This window comes from Rhea pennata, chromosome Z (genome assembly GCF_028389875.1).
Source record: "Rhea pennata isolate bPtePen1 chromosome Z, bPtePen1.pri, whole genome shotgun sequence".
Taxonomy (NCBI): domain Eukaryota; kingdom Metazoa; phylum Chordata; class Aves; order Rheiformes; family Rheidae; genus Rhea; species Rhea pennata.
In genome coordinates, this window is record NC_084702.1 from 51,388,952 (window position 1) to 51,410,964 (window position 22,013).

The following is a 22,013-nucleotide window of genomic DNA, read 5'->3' on the forward strand; positions in this document are numbered from 1 at the left end:
CTTAATTTAACATTAAGTCTCCCTGAAGAAAACTGTGTAAGATAAAAATAGAAGTGTTTGATTATTTGATTTTTGATCTTTACACACTTTTACTTACTTCTATCATTTACACTGTTTTTTCACAAAACTGTAAACTTTCCACACTTTCCATGCGTATTCACTTTAGAAATTTTCACTCATCGTAGCCTTCAGTGAAAATCTCTCTCTCATGTTTCCTTTATACATTACGATATAAGGTGATTAAAATTAACTACGGTATTTTAAATGATAATGCCAAATATATAAAATAGCATCATATCTTCTATTCTCTTCTTTCATATAGCCTAATATTTTCTTGGCTTTTTAAAGTCACGTCAGAACTAGTTTAGATTACCAGTCCCTAGTTTCATCTGCTAGTTGATCTGTTTATTCACCCTGTTTGGTTCTTCAGAAGTACTCAAATCATCTTTAACATTTTTGATCTTTAATATATTCTGATCACAGAATAATTCTACGTTTCCTGAAAAACATCATATATTACTGTTTATTCTGTTTTAATTAAATAGCTACTTTCAATGTTCCTTGCATTCAAAGATACCAGGGATTCTTTGAAGTATTTTCCTGTTATTCACCAATCATTACAGACTTTGCTGTTTATGACTATCTGTCCTCTACCTCTGAGCACCTCTTCTGATCAAAACAGCACTTTAAGGAGCTCAACATAAATTAAGCCACAAGCATGGTTGAACATGCACTTCTCACTGAAAATAAGCAGTTATACTAGTATCCTGGTTGCATGTAAAGTAAGTCTGTTAAGCCTTTCAAGTTTCCCATATGTGGTGAATTTTACTCAAATGTGGTCAAAAATACCTAGCAAAGCACCTGCAGATTATAAAGAACATTTTCTTCTTTGTGTATGCATGGATACAGCCACAAATGAAGTTATTCCAACTGGTTTAACCAGAGTACTGCATCACTCAAAAAAGCACATGCAGGATTACTAGTGTTGAATGGAAAACTCTTGACATTTATTAGTATCATTTTTCAACAAGGAGACAAAACACTCTTCCCCTCTGCTCCCAAATCCACCGTATCTATACAGCTTCACCTGACGTAGGCGCTTATTTGATGTCCCTGGACTGGTCTTCCTTAAACTGCAAAACATCTGCAGAGCTTTCATCCAGTCCTAAGAAAGAAGCACATCGAACAGAATCAAAACAAAGTCCAAAACAGCTTCTTGCACTGAAGCAGATATGCCAAATAAATAAGTAAATAGAAAAAAAAAAGGATAAAGTATCTGAAGTTGCTCCTTTATTCTGAGGGAGAAAAAAAAATCACTAAGTTTTGTGTAACTCAAAATTATGCATATTTGAGTATTAAAGCAAAATTCATATCTCCACTTGGTAAAATCAAATAAAGGATTTGCAAATATGAAGCATTTTCTCTTTTAGAAATACCAAGCATTAATAATGGCTATACCATGTGACCTTTACCAATTTTCCAGTCTACTAATATTGCATTAAATTACATATGGTGGACAAAATGAAGCAAAACTTGGTCGCTTCTGAGAAAAATAACAGTTAATAGCCAAAATGTGTTCTGATCATTCTATCATTTCTGTATTGCAGTCAAATTTTACTGCAAATACTTCAAGCAAGCAAAAAAAAAACAAAAAAACAAAAAAACATAGCTTTAACAGAGAAACACTGAAAAGTGTATCCTGCGCCCCCGGTTCCTTCTGCTTACAAATGCATAAAGCAAAGTGGATGGATTTCACTCTGAACAGGAAAATAAACAGGTTGTCTAACACCAAGCTGAGTGTAGGTCTTTATCCATGTTTTTTCTTCAGATAGGCTGCTAAGAGGCATTACTAGCTAGCATGACCACCTCTGAAAAGTCACTGCAGCCTGAAAAAGTAGGGACAAAAGAGCTTTGTAGGAGTTCTTAACTTTGGAAGGTGCAAGATACATTGTAGCCTCATTCTCATGTTTTTGGCCCCATCCTCAAGTTAGTATTGCTCTTGTAAACCACAAAATGTAGTTTTTGACTAACGGTCAGTCTTCATGAGGCTTTATGTCAAAGTTCTGCTACCTACTCTCAAAGAGCAATTGAAAAATGTCATTAAAAAAAGTTTCAATCTCCATATTACCTTCCACATTAGCACAGGCACACCCTAAAATGCAGCTAGTCTCAAGTAACCCACTTAGAGTAAGGTTTTAGCTTTCAAAACCTTCCACAAAAGAAAGAACTTCAAACTACATCACAAAGTTTTAATGAGCAGTGTGCTATAGTAGGCACAGCAACAAAAGCATGAGGCTACACTTCACATTATTATGTCGAGTAACGCTTTGTACAAACGTCAAAGACGATATGTAACTCATTGGATGGCTGCTTTGGTATTTATTTACCATGTTATATGAAATCCATCAAATTTTCTTAATATACAAGTAAAACTATTCTTCCAAGAAATAACACACGGTATAGAAAGCTGAAACTTCTCAAAACAGAAGTATCTATAAAGGATCTAATTTGCCTGGGTCAAAATAATTTTATAAAAAACATCTCACTGTTCTGTAAAAATGCACTGAACAGCTTAAATATTACACAGATCTAAAACAAAAGTAGATTACACCAAGCGTTCAGGAAACAAGACAGGATATTCTACCTGTTAGACATTAAATTACTTTGAAGGTTTTTTTCAATTTTAGAACACAAGACATTGCATACGTAATAACAATGAAGCCTACATTCACGACTGTGGATATTAATATTTGTTATTATTAATTATTATAGTGCACGATGCTTCTCAAAGACAGTACGTTAAGTGTTGTGAGACAAATACCACTTCATTGTTCTGATGTCATTTAAGTGACTTTTGTATATGTGTATCAATTTAACATGAAAATTTGTGCATTCCTGTGTATAAAAGAAATGGAAACTAAATTTATACATGCTTATTTGAATAGCAGCGTATAAATGCTCTCAACAGCTTTAATTAAAGAAAATCAAATGCAAAGCTTAATTTCTGATGCTATGGGTGCATTTCAGACTGTGGACTGACGAAACAATTTGATGACTAGAAACACTGTCATATCTAATATACCCTTCCCATTGGCAAAAGACTCTTATAGAATTAAGCTCCAATGCTATAATTTTTTTATCAAACATAACTGGTAGACAGTTAACAACTTAACAATACCAAATTAAAAACAGAAAATTACCTTTTGCGCAAGATCAGGGCCAAATACTAAAGAACAATGCTTTACAAACAGGACAAATAATTGTAAAAGCCAATTGCTCAGTATGCTTTAATCACTGGACATACCTGTATTAACCTGGTTCATACCAGGAACGTGCTCTTGAAGCAAAACTCCCAATCACTCACACTTACCATGCTCTGGTTTATATCATGGAAAAGTCCTGGAGAACAAATAATTTTGGATTAAACTACTCCAAAAAGATGCTCTCCAGAAACATCTAGGGAAGATAACAGAACTTCAATGTGTGTACCAAACTAGAGCTTATCCAAAGGATATCCCTAAGGTGTGGGGAATGTAATTGCTAGTTTCTCAGCACCAGCTGTTTTCTTTACAAATCTGTTATATGGTAATATTTGCCTATGTAGACACAGCCACTATTTATTCGTGGTACATTTGCTTCCTGTTACAGAAAGGTAACAGCATCACATATTACAAGACAAAAAAGTTATATTTACCAACAAAAGCTCTCACCTGTGCTTGTTCTGGAGTTTCTCCTGCAAAATAGAAGATGTAATGCTCTTCACTAAAGTGCTGAACTACTATCTGAAAACAGTTTGGCCTTGAAAATAAGTAAGACAAAAAGAGTAAGTTTTAGTATTCTTTGATAATATCAACAAACATCTTCACTTGTTGTTCTCTGCCAAAATGAAGTTCAAGCTGAACTAGTAAATTCCTTCTGTGTGACAGTAAGGAACGCTGAACATAGCATAACTTCCCCTGCTCCCCAACCTTATTATCATCATACATGGAAACAGGACGAACTCCAACAGGAAAAATTGCTAAGTTTTTCAAAAGTGCATTTTGGTTTGAATAAATTATGTAATTTCAAAAGCTAAATAAAATAAAAACCACACTGCTCTTCAGTAGTGTATTTCAGAATCCTTAAACTTCTTGAACGCTCGGCACAGAATACACACGTATCACTGACGGTCAAGGCAAAAAAGTCTCATAAGTAAAAAAAGCTGTTAACGAGGACTATTCCCACACACATTTTAAAGGTGTACAAGTGTACAGCATTAGCTCCCTAGCAATTAATCATACATTCTGAATTCGTTCTTTTAGCAGTTAGTGAAACTGTATTAACATAAGAAATCTGAATCTGTTTCACAGCTCTCAACCAATAAATGTGTACTGGATCACATACTAATCATCAAATGTATGTGGACACAAACTTCTACAACCTTAAATGCAATTAGAAATGTTTTTTTGGTCATTTTGTGTTCCTACACTCATTTGTCAAGAAGTCCATTGAAAAGATTTTGTATCATTAAATTACAAGCTATTTAAAGTGCACACTTGATTCATGGCCTTCCACATTACATTCAAAAAAAATTCAGATCTCCCATATACAGGTTTACATGAAGGCTCTTACTTCATCTGGAAGCAATGTTTCAGTCTTCAGCCTCCCACTCTCCCAACGCATTTTACTGCTTAGAGAGACACTGGCATGGCATTTTGTAGCCATGCCAGAGGAGCACAGGAAGAGAGCAGGAAGTTGTCAGATTAGAGGCTACTTAACTGCCAAACACATGCAAAGCTACAGCCTCCACTGTACTTCCCAGAAAAAGGGAAAAGGCAACTTTTAGAGGAGTAATTTTGTCTCAAGTACTGTTCTTCATCAACAGCTCCCCAAGGCTGTGCAAACACGCAGTATTTTGTACCCACACTCTCAGTACCACTCACTTGCCAACTAGATTTTAACTCACAACACAGCGCTTTTTGGAAACCGCTTAAGAAACAGTCACCATTAACCAAAATGTTCCTTGTATAATATTGGCACCAAAGCTTCCTGTGTAATTGACACCTTTTATGAGGAACATTTCAGTGATTTTTTTTAATTATGCTGGTACTCCTCTACTTACATACTCCTCATTCCAATTAGTTTTTTTTTTTTTTAAATGCTGAAGAAAAATGCTTAGAAATGCTTAGGAAAAAAAAACAGATAGAGCAGAACCAGATTTTTGCAGCTTAAGAAATGCCACTAACTTTAAGCATTTTCAACTCCTTTCACAGAGATAGTGTGAAGTCAACTAAATATCATTTGAAAATAAATATTAAGATATTAATAAATATTACAATTTCTATTTAATATGCTTTTCTATCTGTATTATGAGAAAAGGCATGCACTTGTAAGGAAAAGGGTAACACTCATAGGAGTAAACGTGTCTGTCTTCTACATCATATTACATTCAGCGAAGATGTTGAATTTTAAAAATTTTCAATGAATAGATGATGCCACCTCTTTGTTAATTACCAGTGATATCCGGAAGTCTCTTGATTCCAATTTCTTTGCTGATAATCACATCATTGCAGTTGTTATATTTTGAATATCAAAAGTAATGCAGTAAACAAAGCTTCATGTGAAAATGATCACTGAATCTAACTATCTTGCAAAAATAAATTTGAAAGACTGTTTGCTTATACGACCTAGCTTACTTACTCCTTTAACATTGCTCTAATCTGACAAGAGTACTGATTCTTAAATACAAAGAGGACTTACAAATTATCTGACCAATTAGCTTTCAAAAAAATCTATCAAAAAGAATGAAGGTATTTTGGAATTGACAAAGTTGTTGTCTTATCTTTCCGTTACATTAGTTCAACAGGATTAAAGCCCTCAGAGGTAGTTCATAATCTCTTTAATGTCCTTAATGCAAAACATGGAACAATATATTTGTGTTGAAAAATGGCAGTGCAAAAGCACCCAAATTATTGCATTTTACTACACAAAAAAAAGCTTAATAGAAGTTCTAAAATCTTTAACTAGAAATTGTTTATGAGCAGTCACTAGCAATGAATTGCCATGGCTTAACAAGTTACTATGATCAGCTGTTTATATATGCCCCTGCAATCTATCCCAATTACAAAATAAAACAGAACATGAACTAAGAGTCACAATGCTTTTATTTTACAACCATCAGACACTAAAGAAATGTATGCGGACAACCACCACGGCTCAGGTGTCAACGAACAAACTTGTCAAGCTAGGGCAACCTGTTCACTAGTGATGATGTCAGTATTTTGTACATACCTCAAAATAGCAGTTAACTGTCCTGCTGCATGCATGAAAATTAAAAGTCACTGTCCTACCTGCCAAACAAGCTGTCATGTACTCCATACACAGAACACACACTAAGGTCTATTAATCCTTTGGGTTTTGTGGCTCGTTTTTCACTTTCAAAATAAATAAGCTGGGCATCATTTCCCTCTAATATAAAGTACAGGTTTTTCCATCTCTTTCCTTTACCTGTGGAAAGTAAAAAGTTACAATGTTTTTTTAAAAAAGCACATTGTGTAAATGAAGAAAACAAAAGAAGGCAGTAAGCCTTTCATCAAATTACAAACAAAAGAACGACATTAAGAACAAAGTTAATTATATTTAAGTTTTAAAAAAAAAGTCAGTATATGTACTCAGTTTTATGTAACAAGTAGCTAAAACCAGACCCTATTCCCAGATTCAGGCACAGTTGCCGACAGTTCTATAAACGTTATCACTAATTACAACAGGATTAAGCAAGTGCATACTGGCTGTCTGGACAGTTCAGTACACATCCATGGGAAGTGTGCCTATACAGTTTGCCAACAACGCCTTGGTACCAAGTGATCCAATTTATGGCACCCATTTTAATTAAGAATTAGACTCTTGATATGTGAAAACTATTCCTAAACTCTCATCAGCTGACTAGTATGTAACAGATTATATCACAACATCTTAAAACAGTACAACTGAAAAATAGAAATGGGAATACATTATATGCAATCCTGGATCAGAACCATGTCCCAAATCCACCTATATCCAAAATTTGACCAATTCCACATGCTTTAGACAAATGTGTGCAAGCACAAAGTGGCATTTTAATTACTGGGGATTTAACTTCAAGCTTTGCTGGAAAACACATTATATGTGAAATGTGGATTTAGCTATTGACTAAATCACAAATAAATCACTCATTGTTTAAGGTCCTCTGAATTAAAACAGATACAGAACTTTCCGTAACTAATTCACACTTAAGCCACAACACCTTTTAGAAAAATATTCAGTCTTAATTTTAAACTTTGATGATCACAAATCCACCACAGCCCTCAATACACACGCGCTAATACTCACTGTTTTGAAGAGACAACTTTAACATGCTGTTAATATACTTGATCTACTAAATGGAACAGTGATTTTATTAAATTTCTGTTCTATATGCAGGTAATGCACACCCCTCCACACCTACTCACTGCTCCTGTTTGTGCATTTAAAGTTTGTCATTAAGCATTCTAGCTAAAGGCTTGAAGTTTATTTTCAGCTGATTCCTTACTCTATCATATCCCTCCACATCTTCTCCTAGAATTAGCACTCCCAACAGAAGAGATGCTTTCCTTGCTCTACTCAGAGGTTCTACAGTTTTTATTTCCTTTGAATGTGCCTCTTACATTTGGCTATATTTAAATGCTTACCCTTCTTTCTCACTTTTACTTCCTATCCAGATCACTATCTGTAACCTATCCTCTTAGTTATGGTAGCTGTCATCTACAAAAGCCTTATTATAGTTTTTCCTGTTTCCACTGAAGCTGATTAAAAACAACCAAACAAGTGACATTTGAACCAGCTTCCTCAGAAATTCAAAGACTTACTCAAAAATAATTTAAGAGATACATTGAAATGTGTCAAACAGTCATTTCTCAATCCATTTATTGTACGTTATGTTGACTATAACAGTGGTAGTGAATTTTTAAAGGTTTTGTCCATGTATCTTGTAGACTGTAACATACATTTTAAATTAAACACATCAGCTAAATTGGAATAACAAAATTAAACAAGCTTTGGTCTCCAATGAACGTAGTGGTTTACATTATTCTAGCTCTTTAACCCATTCTCTATCAGCTAAAATTTAATGAATTCCATATTAAATATGAATGTTCCATGAAAATACACCCCATTTAATAAGTTTGAACGTCATCTTCAACAAAGGTGTCTCGTTTTTGAGCTGCCAATCAACAATTTTACATTACATGTAATTTTATGTATTACGTGTTTGTACTAATGTGCTTAAGGAAAAAGAAATTTCCACATTCTTTTTACAAGCTTTTTATAACTTTTTCAATGTTAGCTTCAAATTTATCTTTTCTAACGCCAGTAGTGTATTAAGCCCACTGCATATCTCTGGAGAAGTATTTTATAGCGCTAAAACAGAACTCACTTTTCTTTAGAAGATAACCTTTTTTGACAATATTTTTATAAAAAGCATCCTTTGTTTTGCGACGAATTGTATTGTAGATTTCTCTTCCATCCACTGTATCATTAAGCACTTGTTCTTGATGCTAGTAAACAAGGAAGAAATCAACATTTAAGTTCAGGAATTGCTGTGAAACAATTGCACACTACAAAGCTGCAATCAAAATCATCTTATTGAATACTACCAAATCTCCTCTACTGTTCTCCAAGTGTTCTATTTAACAATATATTTTTAATAAAATTTCTTGGGAAACAATTACCTCAAAACTATGATATAAGAAGAAAAGTAATTTTTAAATACCAACCAACCTTTAAAAAAAGACTCAGATGCTACTTTGTAAATAACAAATAGAAAGTAGAATGTTTCACAGTTATTTTAGTAAAACTTATACAAGTCTTTGAAGGTTATATAGTTTCTAACAGTCCCAAAGCTTTTGGGACTGACTAATTAGAGAAACCTGAAGTAACAAGAATGGTACAGATCATGTTAGAATTAATCAATTCATACACAAAGTTGCACAGGCCCTCACTAATCACATCAGCACCCGTTTGTCCCAAATGAGTAGCATTCTAACAGAAGATAACAGGAGGACGCAGAAACAGGAAAAAGAAAATGGACCAATTCACACAGAAAACTAAGATTTGGAAATGTAAATATTAACTGTGAATGGCCAAAAGTCAAGTTTGACATTACTAGGTACACAGATCAACCATAAGAAAACATGAAAAAGCAAGACTGTCAAGCATAAGGACAGCATTGAGATGAAAAGTGATATATGCATGTTCCATACTAAATATTCTATTTTTCTTCCTCCTCCCCATTCCCTTCCTGTAATATGACAAAGATGAGATGAAAAGCAGTATCAACTTTTTTTTTTTAATGAACTAGAGATGATGCTAATAAACTACAAGAGAAACAGTATAAAACACAACAGATCTAATGACACCAGTTTTGTAAAATGAATTTCAAATTAGATACAGTAATGTATGGAGTAAGGGCAACGTGTGCATTTACATTAAAGAAAGTTAAATGGGGAGTAGTAAAGCCATTAAACTGACCCTAACAGTACACAAGACAACGTAAATACTTCTCTCTCAAAAAAACACAGGAGATGGCAGGATGTGGAAGGGAGATAAAAATGCAACCAAACTACACTACTGATTTTTTAAACAAAAGGAAAAGTCAAAAATATAAGCAAATAGCTTAAAAGAATTTGATGCAGTCAGTCACGTATGGAAAATTCATCAGACAGAGAAAATTATTAATACCGGAACCATAAGTGGATAATGAAAAAAAGCCAAAATTAAGATTATGATTGTCATGATGCAAGAGGAATTATGAATCATGAGGAAGGTTGCTAGTGAAGCTTTTCAACGATTAGTCTTGGGATTCACATTTGCCTTCTCTCTCAACCACAGAGTGCAAGTTAAGAGCATCAGACAACTGAGAAGCGCTGATGACACATAGGACAACTGGCAATACATGAAATAAGCATAAGTCTCACAACACAGAAGTTACATCTGCTGATACTTACAGAGGATGAGAAACTTGAATGGCTGAGACATTCACAGGATGACTGAGTTATGAATATAATGTGGCTATGGGAATGACAGATTTTCCAGAATATATCTGGCAAGTATTTCCCACAGAAAAAAGGGGATTACTAATGACATGGTACACCAGCTGTTCTGATCCATCACATTCAAGAAACGTGAACTTGTACTGGAATTAATGATAGCAGCACAAATACAAAAACATTATGAACAGAAAAGACCAGCTTGGTATGCTTAGCTTAGTGAGCTGACTTCAGGGAGAATACAAATTGTATTAATACAGCAGAAAGGAAAGCCAAAAGGTACCTTCCAACTGTAACAAAGAGCATGATTTGCCAACGATTATTTAGGTTGAAAATCAAAACCAAGTTTCTAATCATTACATAGAAAAGCTTAGAAACAGAGAGGAAAGAAAATATGCAGGTATTTTAGAACAAGTTGTAAAGTTTACAAAAAGCTAGATGATGTGACTGGCTTACTATTGGTGGTCTCTTAGGATCAACCTATACTATCGGGCAACAGTATTCCAGAACATGCCCTGCAATTCTAGTCACCTGATCATCCCAGAAGCTTTCCTGTGCATACTTTTTTGTATTGACTACAAGCCAACCTCTGATAAGTGAATGCACATGAGAATAAAACAAGAGAAACACATGAAAAGAAAAAAAAAATCGGAGATGGGATGAATGCTGTTTAATTGTAATTGATCCCTCTGCTCTAATTCCGTTTCTAACTTATAAACACATCTGGTGACAGCAAGGTCAATGTCTTCAAAAATATTCTTACCTGCATTGGAACAGGATCTTTAAGGTAATATCCTTCAACAATCTGTTCTTTTCTATAGTGTTCAATGATGTCAGCAATACTGTTCAAGCAAGAAAAATAAGATTAAGTTTAAACTGGCTAATTTTTCCTCAGCAGAGGAATTTGCTTTTCCATGCAGATGCACTGTTTCCTCACAAATTCCTAACAAATATCAAATGTGAAATTTCATAACTATTTGTAGCAATGAGAACTTACTAATACATTGAAGCCAAGAACATCTACAAAACTGTATTCATAACACATTCACTCTAAACTCTGCAGAACATTTTAACTAGTGCCAGCTGAGGACACTACATTTTCTTCATTCAAGTAGTGCACATGCATTCCCAGATCTCCAATCAGGCTGAAAATTGCTATTTGAGTGGTAATCATTTTCCAGGTCCTATACTAGGGAAGGAGAATGTGAGACACTTCACTGTGCAAAGCAAATTTTTTTTTTTTTAAGGCGTACAGGAGTGGGAAATAGAAAAAAATATGTAACAGATTATGCAGCTTATACTTCAAGATCACTGAGCTATCACGTTAAATTAAATTCTCTATCAACAGCACTCCTCTACAGGGAAACCTGCATTCTAATTATCAGAATCAGATAGAAATTACATTTTCAGGATCAGGAGAGAAGTAGTTATAGATGAAAACGAAAATTCAACATATCCTTGAGCTGCTCTAACTTACTTTTGCAGTTATTGAGATTTACACTGTAATAAAGAACAGCAACACGAACATCAGATTAATTATTTACGTTCAGGTTGATGTTTTGTATATAAAGAACCAAATAATCAAGTATAAAACAAATATATCGCATGTGCTTTTTCATTGCAAATATACTCTATGTGTAAATTAATCAACAAGACAGGCAATGAGATCTTTGGCCTGTTACAATTCAACACAATTGTGCCCAACACAAGAAAGATGCATGAATACTGTAGAACAATAATGAAGACAAGTAAAGCAACAGAAAGCCATCTGCATTAGTTTTTCTCAGTTTTATTCTTCTAAAAGCCATGAACTAGCGTATGCTTGATAAATCAATGAATCTTCCCACAAAAAAAATTTTCCAAGTTTATAAAATGACTTAAACTTCTCTGTCACTATTATTAAAATCATTTATTTCAATTTTTATTGAGATACAGTATGTGCAAGATATCTTCTACATGAAAATTTAAGCCTTATCACACTGCATAAAACAATGACTCAGTCATTTTATTTTGTGTGTTGAACAGTTATTGCTAAGAACTTCTTATGAGGACAATCAATAATTAAGCAGATTTATATGATTTTTTTCAAGTTCATCAGATCAAGAATACCTTGACTGTCAGTGTCTCCTCTCCTTTCTTGGTTAAAAATAAATACCAAGAGGAGTGCCTAAACATAAGAGGCAATTGCTTAATTTCTTGCAGTTTCATAAAATGAGCTTAGGAATAACCTGAGTTATGGTTCTACAGCTTAGTTCTTTAACCCTCTTCTCCCCAAAGTGAACTCAACTCAGATAGTCATAGTATATTTGCCTTGTCACTAATGCAGTATAAATGGCTGAATAAACTAGACATTGTAAACAAAGATACAAGATACTTTCAGAAAAATATGCTGGAGAATGTGAATTTACAAGTAATAAGAGTTGCCTAACAAGTAAAACATGAAATTAGAACGACGACAAAGAATCTAAACAGACAGGAAATAAGGATCATAATCGTTTTTAGTGTCTGACAGCAACAACAGAAGTTCAACCTACATCAAATGTATCCGGGGATGTATATACAAGCATAAATTAAAAAAAAAAAAAAAGTAAAAAATTAAGATTGGTTTGATTTACAGAAATAAAGATGAATCTCAATACTATATTACAGTTACTTCAGTAATTGTAAAATGTTTAGCATAGGGCTTATTAGGCTCCCCAGGTCTTGGTTACTTAGATAATTTTAAAAGTATCTCATCACCGTGAGATGTATCAGCCCTTCAAAACATAGTAGGTGAATTAGGAGATTATTCCAACAGTTGACATTTCAAACAGTGAAGAACTCGAAATGCAGAACTAAACAACTTTCTACATATTGTTAAATTACAGAGAAAAGAATTAAGATGTTAAGATCCATACTGTTCAGCTTATCAAAATATGGATCAGTTAGAAAAAAAAATGGACTCAAGTCTCAAATTGTCTTGTTTGTCAAATTAAAGACAACTTGAATGCTTGTTCATTGTATGAACTGATGGGTCAACATTTCTCAGTTTTTGTCATTCTTATCTTTTCCTTTCATGGAATCAGTCTGAAAAACACCACCACCAAGCAACCAACCAAAAGTGCCTCCACCAACTGAACTTCACAGGAATTTGGAAGAGTTATGTATGTTGGATTTTGAAAAGTAAAGATGGAGAGGACAAAGGGGCTAAAGAAATAGCCTAGTATGCTTTTCCTATGACACTTTTTAAAAACAGAATTGAAACACTAAGAAATGTTATCTTATGCTAAAAAAAAAGTGCAACATACATAGAAGTTATTCATGGAAGCACAGAGCAGTTGAGGTTGGAAATGACCTCTGGCAATCATCTTCAATCTGCCTGCTTCAAGCAGGGTGAGCAGGTTGCCCAGAACTATATCCTCTCGGGTTTTGAATGTCTCCACAGATGGAGACTCCACAGCCTTTTTTTGACAACCTGTTCCAGTGCTCAGTTGAAACAGAAGTTTTCTTCTGATTTTTAAATCAAATTTCCTGTATTTCAGTCTGTGCCCATCACCTCTTGTCCTGTCACTAGGCACCACTAAGCATCTTCTTTGCTTCCTCCCTTCAGATACGCGCACACACACACACACTGATAAGATCATGTCTACTCCTTCTCTTTTCCAAGTTGAGCAGTCCCAGCTCTTTCAGCCTCTCCTTGTATGAGAAATGCTCCAGTCCCTTAATTATCTTTGTGGCCCTTTGCTGGAAGCATACAGCACCCAGACCAACTATTCCCAACCAGTCTCCTATTCAAATACTAACTGGGATTGACTCCGATTCGTCTAAGATTAGATGAGATCAGGCATGTTCAGGATAGTGTAGCCAGGGGCTACATACTTCTTAGTATATAATTTATTGCAACTATAATCCTAATCAATACTCAGCAATCAAAGAACAAATTGGCTTTATTTTAACTATATTTTTACACCAATTACAATACCAAAACTGCAAGAGAAGAATACTTGGAAAACACCATGATCAAGGACGATTTTGAGAGATCTATTCTAATATTAGTAACAGATATTAAAGGAGATACCTCAAGGGAATTTACTGAGACAGCTTATTATAAAAAAGTTCAGAGTTCTGTTCATGGAAATTGTCAAACAGATGCATTTAAACAAGCAGCAGTACTTCCTCATTCTGAAGTTTTTCGCTGTGAAGATAAATTCTACATTTTTAGATAAGCCATAAAGAAACACAGACATTCTCTCTGTCCCCATAAATACTCATAAATTATTTTATTATCTTGCATGAATTCACACTTCCTATATCTGTTCTGGATGCAATGCCCTGTTTGATCTGCTTCTGCCACTTCCAGTTGTTCCACAGAATAATCCACATTAGTCATCATATATTTAAAGACTTCCTTCTTCCAGTGTCCACAATGAAACAGAATGAAATGAATCAGTGCAAGAATTAAAAAGCTCAAACTTATGCCTTTGTTGCTGCTCCTTATTTATTGCCTCTGCAGCAGATTTTACATTTAAGAATCTGAGGCAGTTACTACCTTCATTTTGCATCCTTATTATCTTGCATTGCATACTGTTTGAACTTCCAAGAACTTTATCAACTTTCAGTAAATACTGATTTAGACAGAATTTGAGCCTAGAAATATATCAGTAATTCCCTGAAATATATGAATAAAACTAGGTAGATTAGGTAAAATTAAGTAGATTCTCCTTCACTGAGGTGAAAGGGAATTAAAAAAGCAGGTGTATTTTTTATTTTTATATAAAAGTACACCTGATTTTTTAATATATATATATACACACACACACATACATACATATATATATATATATATATATAAAAAATCATTATATATATAAACCAGGCCTCACAAAAAAGCTGCACACCTATCTGAAAAGATATCACAATCCTATGTTGTCCTATGTTTCTCACCGTTGCTAATCTTACGAAGTCGTTTATAAGCTCCTACAAAATCTTTGCAACTTAGGTACCAATATATTCAAAAAACACTAAGCATTTCATCATAATTCAGGGTTGCTTAACTTTATAATCTTCTTTTCCATTCAACTTCAAAAAAAGAATCTTATTTGGTAAACGTACTTTGCATACACATTTCAAGGGCATTTAGCATTAAAAATTAATTCTGAAAGCAGTAATTAACTCAATACAGTAACTTTCTGAAGGTATGCTATCTAATGCTGCAAAACTATTTGGGACTAACACTTCCACTAGACCTGCTAATTGGTTTGATATCATCTGAGGGGGATGCTTTTAGCCTACCAGCCTCCTAATATAAGTAACTAGAGAACGGGCAAATAAGCATTTACCTTCGTGAAAGGCTGACACTGCAGCTAGCTTGATTTTCAATGAGGATGTCTGGAGGCCAAACTGATTAATGCAGAAGGTATTCAAGCAGCCTGCGTGTGGGACAGGCATAGGTTCATAAGGTTCCAATTGTTTAGGCTCACACCATCGTCCACTTGAAGACGTATGACCATCCACTGAACTTCTTAGCTAGGAGACCTTGATATTTTCTCAGACACACCAGCTCCTGGATCTCTACCCACTCAGAAGCCAAGCTGGAAGCGAGAGAAATTCTCTACTGGGATGAAGAATGCCCTGGTTCCAGATGAACAAGTCTGGAAAATTTCTGATTTTCTGTGACAGGCAACAGCCTCCATTAAAATGGGGAGATGAGTTTTCACTACTGAGAAGTCTCAAATCTATGACACACTAAAAATAGTATCATTAAGGATGCAACTGTACCAACAGCTTCTCCCATGAAAGGGGAAATGCATGTCTTGTCATTTCCTTTTCTTTTTGTACCAATTACTGTACTTTATACCAACGACAAAACAAACCTATCCAAAGTTTCCTCACTCTAAATGATCTGCACTTCTGACTAAAGCATCATTCAAATGTTTTAATGTAATTTGTTGACTTTTTTCAGCAACAAAGACCATTTTTCCATTCTTGTAAATGCCTATTTCTGTTATTCACACTTTGACATCCCTATCAAATGTCTCAAATAAAAAGGTCAGTTTTACTTTCCATTTCCATACACACGAGAAACCTCATTATAAATAGTAGCTTCCAAGATAAATGTTCTCTTAATTAACATGTCATGATCCACAATTCATAGTGTGAATAAGCTGGTTGAAAGAGAAGAAGTTTGGCTAAAGGAAAATACATCAAAAGAAAAAAGTTACACCTACACTTCTGAAGACTTTTAGAACTTGCTTAGTTACAAGCAACAACTACGCAATTTAGTTAAAATTCTTAGTGTAATATTGGAAAAAAATACTAATAATCTTATATTATGTCTTATAATCACACCAACAAATAACATACATGGGTACAAAATACGCATAATTCTTTTAACCATTAAAACTTACCTATTATAATATCTGCCTCCCATCATAAACTGATTGTTTGATGTTGGACATATTTTAAAACGCTGAATATTTTCACTAGTCCGAAAATAAAGTGAATAATCACCAGGTGTATTATCTGAAGGCCTCACAAGAAAACTGCACACTTGACCAACTGAAAAGACATCATAATACTCTGTTACTCACCCTTGCTTATCTTAGAGTCCCTTATAAACTCTTATCAATTCCCTTTCTACATAAATTAGCATGAATTGCACATGTAAGGGGCAAATACAAAGTCTGTGAAGCATGTTCCAACAGTGATTCCTCTCCTCTTTACCCAAATGAGATGAAGTAGTACAAAACTGCCAAAGCTGACGCAAAATAGTTTAGTTGTAGCTTGCCGATTATTTTGCCACCTCTTTACAAAAAGATGTTAGGAGAAGTGTCTGACAAAATAACTTCAAAAAAAAAATCAAAGATTTTGTCCTTGCATTTAAGGTATGGGTTAGCACTCTTGATGTTTCCATTTAAAGAAATATTTTCTCTGTGTCTGGGGGAGCGGGGCAAGGGATGGGGCCAGAGGCATGGCATTTAAATATATTCTCTTCCTGTAAGGAGGAAAGTATTTTCAGTACTTTCTCCTCAGAATTTTGATGAAGATAAACATGAAATTATTATAGTTAAATGGTTTTTGAATTTATATATAGTGATGAAACTAGTACTTGAGAGAATTAAAGTCCTCAATACCAAGAGCCTCAAAAGATTTTTCCAGTGTAGCATTTTACTGTGGTAGCAACCATTTAAGTCAGTTCAAAATTAGATACTCATATATTCATACACAAAACCAGCTTGATATTCACAGGATTAATTTGTGCCATTCCACTACCATTGTACTTCCATCTGAAATACAAGTACCTGTCATCAGCAAATTGTAAGCCTCTTGTTTGGAGATCTTCCCATGGAACCATCTTAATAAAGATGAAGAGAAATATTAGAAAGCAAGACTATTAGCTCTCTTTTTTTGGTTGTAGTGACACACAAGGCTCTGGCACCTTATCAATCTTTATTTAAAAAAGATCTAACACAAACTGAATATTCAATCATTGTGTTACTCAGCATTTCTATTTTACCACCAATGAAATGAAAACAAACACTAACAGGTATCTAAATAAATTAATTTTGATGGCATTCAAATCTAAGTGTGTTTAGAGATAAGGCACTGTTTAAATGATAGATAATTTGATAGTTATTATTTGAGGTCAATCTCATATAGCAATTTGAATCATGAAATGCAAAGCTATAACATGGAGATGAATATAAAGGTTAAATACTGTAATAACTAACAAATTGAATTTTGCTAGAAGCTGAAAAAGTAGACCTTAGCTTTGTTAGATGAGTGAATACTGTTTTAATCTCACACCTTGTATCTTCTGCAGAGTCCTGTTTCAGGGGCACTGTCCTAAATTTCAGAAGTCTCTGTCAAGTCTCAGCCTGATGCCTACGCCTATACAGAGTAGCCTGACATTGCACAGCTATTCAGTTTGCTTCCAGCACAACACATGCTACATCTTAGAAAGTTCATTCTGTCCTTTAAAGCAAAGCTCTAAGTACAGTCAACTTTTCATTTCATTTATATTAAGAGTGGGAGGGGGAGAGGAAGGGAGAAAAGAAGCCTCTTCTACTGATCAAAAAACTGCTCCAGTTTTAACTTTGTCATTATACTAACTTTAGAGGACAATCTAGCTACTGGAATATCTGAAGGAATTCCTGTTCCCCTACGATCCTCTGAGCAGCATGAATATCTGGTGCGGACCAACAGTGCCAAAGCTCCAAACACCTGCTGCAGACTACCTTTTACAAAGAAAAACTCCTGTATTTGAAGGTATTCCTACAATTGTTATGCCACTTTGCCGAATTGGCTAGTGAAACATTAGGGAGCAGTAGACTGAAGCAACATATCAATGATTTTATCTCCCCATTATGATAACAAAATGCCTTCTTCAGTCATCACTTTGGAAACTGCAAACTGTGCAATACAGATGCAGAAAGCAGCAGCTGCAATTACAGCAAGCATTCAAGATGAACAGCGGGAGATGAAGTGATTAAAAAAATTTCTGTATCTTTCATTTGCCACTCATCTTTACCACTGAAAATAATATAAAAATAAACAGTTTGCCATAACATCAATGCATCACGGATTCTAAACTGGATTAATTCCTAAAAAAAACCTAATTATTTAACAAGCTGTAATTCACAGCAACCAGGATCAATTATTTTATATGCTTCCAATTTTCTCTTTAAAAATCTAAGCGTTATTAATATGACATGAAATCATGTAGAGAAGGAGTTATTGTTATACTTCATCATTCATCTAATTGTACCTTGTTCTGTCTTCAACACTTAGTTAAGCATATCTGAAAAAGTTACCTCTAAGGCTAGTTAAGAAAACTTCACTGAGCATATTTTGAGTGGAAGTGATCATGAAGGTACTCATCTAAGATTTCACCATTGCAAAACACACAAACTTTAGCCATAATTGACATGAAAATCTTGTATTAGTTATCGATATATCTTCAGCAGTGAATATAGAAAAGTGCTAAGATGATTAAAAAAAAATGCCTTCCCAAAAGTCAGGCAACCTCATAGTTGAAGTTTACAAACAGTTATCTTACAATTTGCTTTCAATAACAAAAGCAAAATCCTTACATTTTGCCTTCATGTGGATCTTCTTCTCTTCCCTAATGAGAAAATTGACAGATTAAGTACATGACAACAGTATACCCGAGTTTAGAAAAATAAAATTCACAGGTGAAAGCCTTCTACAGAAACAACACTAATAAGACTGAGACATTTTTGAAGAGGTTTTTCATTTTATTCACCAAGTGGAAATTCAATCTAGTGTTACTTCAGAGGATTTGGGGTTTTGTCATGCTTTAAATCCTTCTTTACTGGCAACAACTTTTAATATCAACTTTTCTAAGGCTGACTTCAACTGCTGACATATAAGTCTACAGTAGATTCTCTCATACTGAAAAACATTTCAGTTTAGCCATTCACATCCTGATTTAGATCTCTGTGAAGCAGGTTAAGCTAATTCTGCTTGTAGCAAAATATATATGCTGCACAGGAATATTTTATTGAGACTCTAAAGCAATGGTTGAGCTTAAAAAAAAAAAAAAAAAAAAAAAAAAAAAAAAAAAAAAAAAACCTTCCTGACTTAGCATAAGCAGTACATATAAGCCAGAAAATTAACTCATCAGTACACTTTTTAATGCAGACTTTGGTCCCCCTACCCCAGTTCATAGCAAATATTATGGATAAAAAGATTGTAATTAAATGACTAGCTGATTCATCACAAGGACAGCTGAGTTTAGGGAACTGCCTAGGAAATTCACAGTAATATTCACCTGTACATTCACACGCTGTCCAAACAAGTCGTAAGTCTTTAACATTGCTTCTTTCAAGTACTGAATTAAGCTTTAAGGTTTGCTATACTACTTTAAAGCTGATAGGTCCAATTAAAAAAAAAAATCCAAAAAACCCCATGTAGTTGGAAACCAGGTGACTAGATGTTGCTCGCTTCTGTTTATTTCAATGTTATTTTTAACACATCCTCACCCTCATCCAAAACCTCAGTTTTGTAACAGATGTGAATATAGAATTACTTACCACCTCTTCTACCAGGTCTTCTACAATAAGACCTTGTTCATCTGTCCGTAGGTTTGTAACCCACATCCAGCCATCTTCCAACTCATTGTGGACAATAAACATGTCTCCTTTAAGGAAACTGAAGAGAGTTACAGTGAAATTTAAGTTAGAAATAAATTAACATTTAAACTTTAATGAGAACAATGAATTATTAAGCATAATTTCAGCAAAGCATTTGAGGAAATAGTATCATGAAAAACACGTTAGTGTCCCAAGAACATCACGTGCATTTTTCCCTCACAGTTTAAGTAGCTATATTATATGAATATTTACACTACTTTGACTTATATTTAGAATCTAATACCTACTTGAATGTAGTCAGCTTTAAAATGTGCTAAGGATGCTTAAAAGAAAATCACAACCATATTAAAGGACAGTAATATTGCTCTTCTATCAAGGCGGATCAAATACTAAACAAAAGTAAAAACAAAAGTAAAAACAAATTCAAGATTCCCATAATAGCCTATAAAAAAAAATAATGCTTCTTTTATCAAAAGCTAACTTTGTACACCAAAAGTCTGCAGAAGTATCTAATATTTAGGCCCTTGCAAATGAGAAAGTGCTAAAAAGAGGGTGTGGAATAGTTACTACAGAAACATGCAATTAGTTACAAAGAAAAGTATCAATAAGGAGTGTTAGCATGTCCAAGGAAGCTCCATTACTGAAAGGTTAAAGTAAGTTATTCCTTCAGTGTTATCTCAAAACCAGGTCATACAAAAACACTTCATTTGATTCAGAAATCCTATTGTGCTCTAGATAGATGATGCATCATGGGTACAGGCAATAGCTACGAGGTACATACAACAAACACTAATCCAACCCAAAATTGCATAGAAATTATCTATAAACTTTCTTTGATTTATGATGGGGTAACAGAAAAGGCATTAACTGGAGCACAAAACAAACAGCAAGAATAAAAAATTCTAATGAAAACCACTTAGACTGAATTTTGTATTTTCTTTTGGTTGATTCAGTTACTAATTAATCTAAATCCTAAGAACGAGCATTAGACAAATATCACTCTACGTCAGTTCTAATACAAAGAATGACACAGTAAGTTACTGCATGGAAAACTATCTGAAATTAACTTGGAATACCAAGTTTTCTAAATATTAATTCTAATTAATTCTATTTTAAATTGTAAGTCAGGATTCACTGAAGTATGTAAAAATCTTCACAAGTACCTTAATTTGACCTGGAACAAACCAAGAACTTGGTCCCAGCTATGCTGTGAAGAGAATTATTTTACCATGCAGATCTCAAAAGCCTAGCCAGACACACAAAACTTCATGTTTTAAAGTAAAGAAAAAACTTGTTTTAGCAACATCCTAAGAGAGAAACAGTACAATTTTCTACAGTTCTTGTGACCACAGCAGAGTAATGAAATGCTTTTTCCCCTTAAATTGATAGGTGTAGTAAGACATTTACTTGACTTGATGGATCTTTCTACTTTTATACCTTGTAGGAAGTCCTACTTTCAATATACAATTAGAGTTCCCTCCTGTCTTACCACCTACTTCTCATTCACTTAGAAGTAGGTCTTCTCAAAGACGAATACCCTCTGTGTTCTTTAAAGAGATTAGATTAGACTGGACAGTCAGCCTTGGGATAAACTTCCAAACTAGTAAGGATACAAAGCTGTAATCTCCTAGCTTGCATACCCTTCCTCTATACCTTAGGCCAATTATTCCTAAAACCAACCGAAATCCCAATTCAACTGGCATGTTAAAATGACTTCTGAAACCAAAATGCTCTCATTAGATTGATTAGAAATTACTACACATCTCTTCCAAATCCTCTTATTTTTTTCACCCGGAAAACAAATTTCTGACACCTCAGGAATACAGTATCAATTCCAAGTAACTAGCATATCCTCTTCTACTGGATACCGGACTGTTGG

At 34.2% G+C, this 22,013-nt stretch overlaps 1 protein-coding gene across 1 annotated transcript in view; it reads right to left on the reverse strand.

Moving 5' to 3' along the window:
- RASA1 (RAS p21 protein activator 1) overlaps positions 1-22,013 on the reverse strand; it is a 60,497-nt gene that overhangs the window by 20,339 nt on the left and 18,145 nt on the right. Inside the window, exons 5-13 of the mRNA XM_062600534.1 lie at positions 20,075-20,192; positions 19,112-19,143; positions 17,321-17,373; positions 16,427-16,577; positions 10,804-10,882; positions 8,429-8,549; positions 6,330-6,486; positions 3,711-3,798; positions 1,088-1,165 (exon numbers count right to left, since the gene is read on the reverse strand). Of these exons, the coding sequence (XP_062456518.1) occupies positions 1,088-1,165; positions 3,711-3,798; positions 6,330-6,486; positions 8,429-8,549; positions 10,804-10,882; positions 16,427-16,577; positions 17,321-17,373; positions 19,112-19,143; positions 20,075-20,192 (877 nt within the window). The remainder of the gene's footprint in view (positions 1-1,087; positions 1,166-3,710; positions 3,799-6,329; positions 6,487-8,428; positions 8,550-10,803; positions 10,883-16,426; positions 16,578-17,320; positions 17,374-19,111; positions 19,144-20,074; positions 20,193-22,013) is intronic.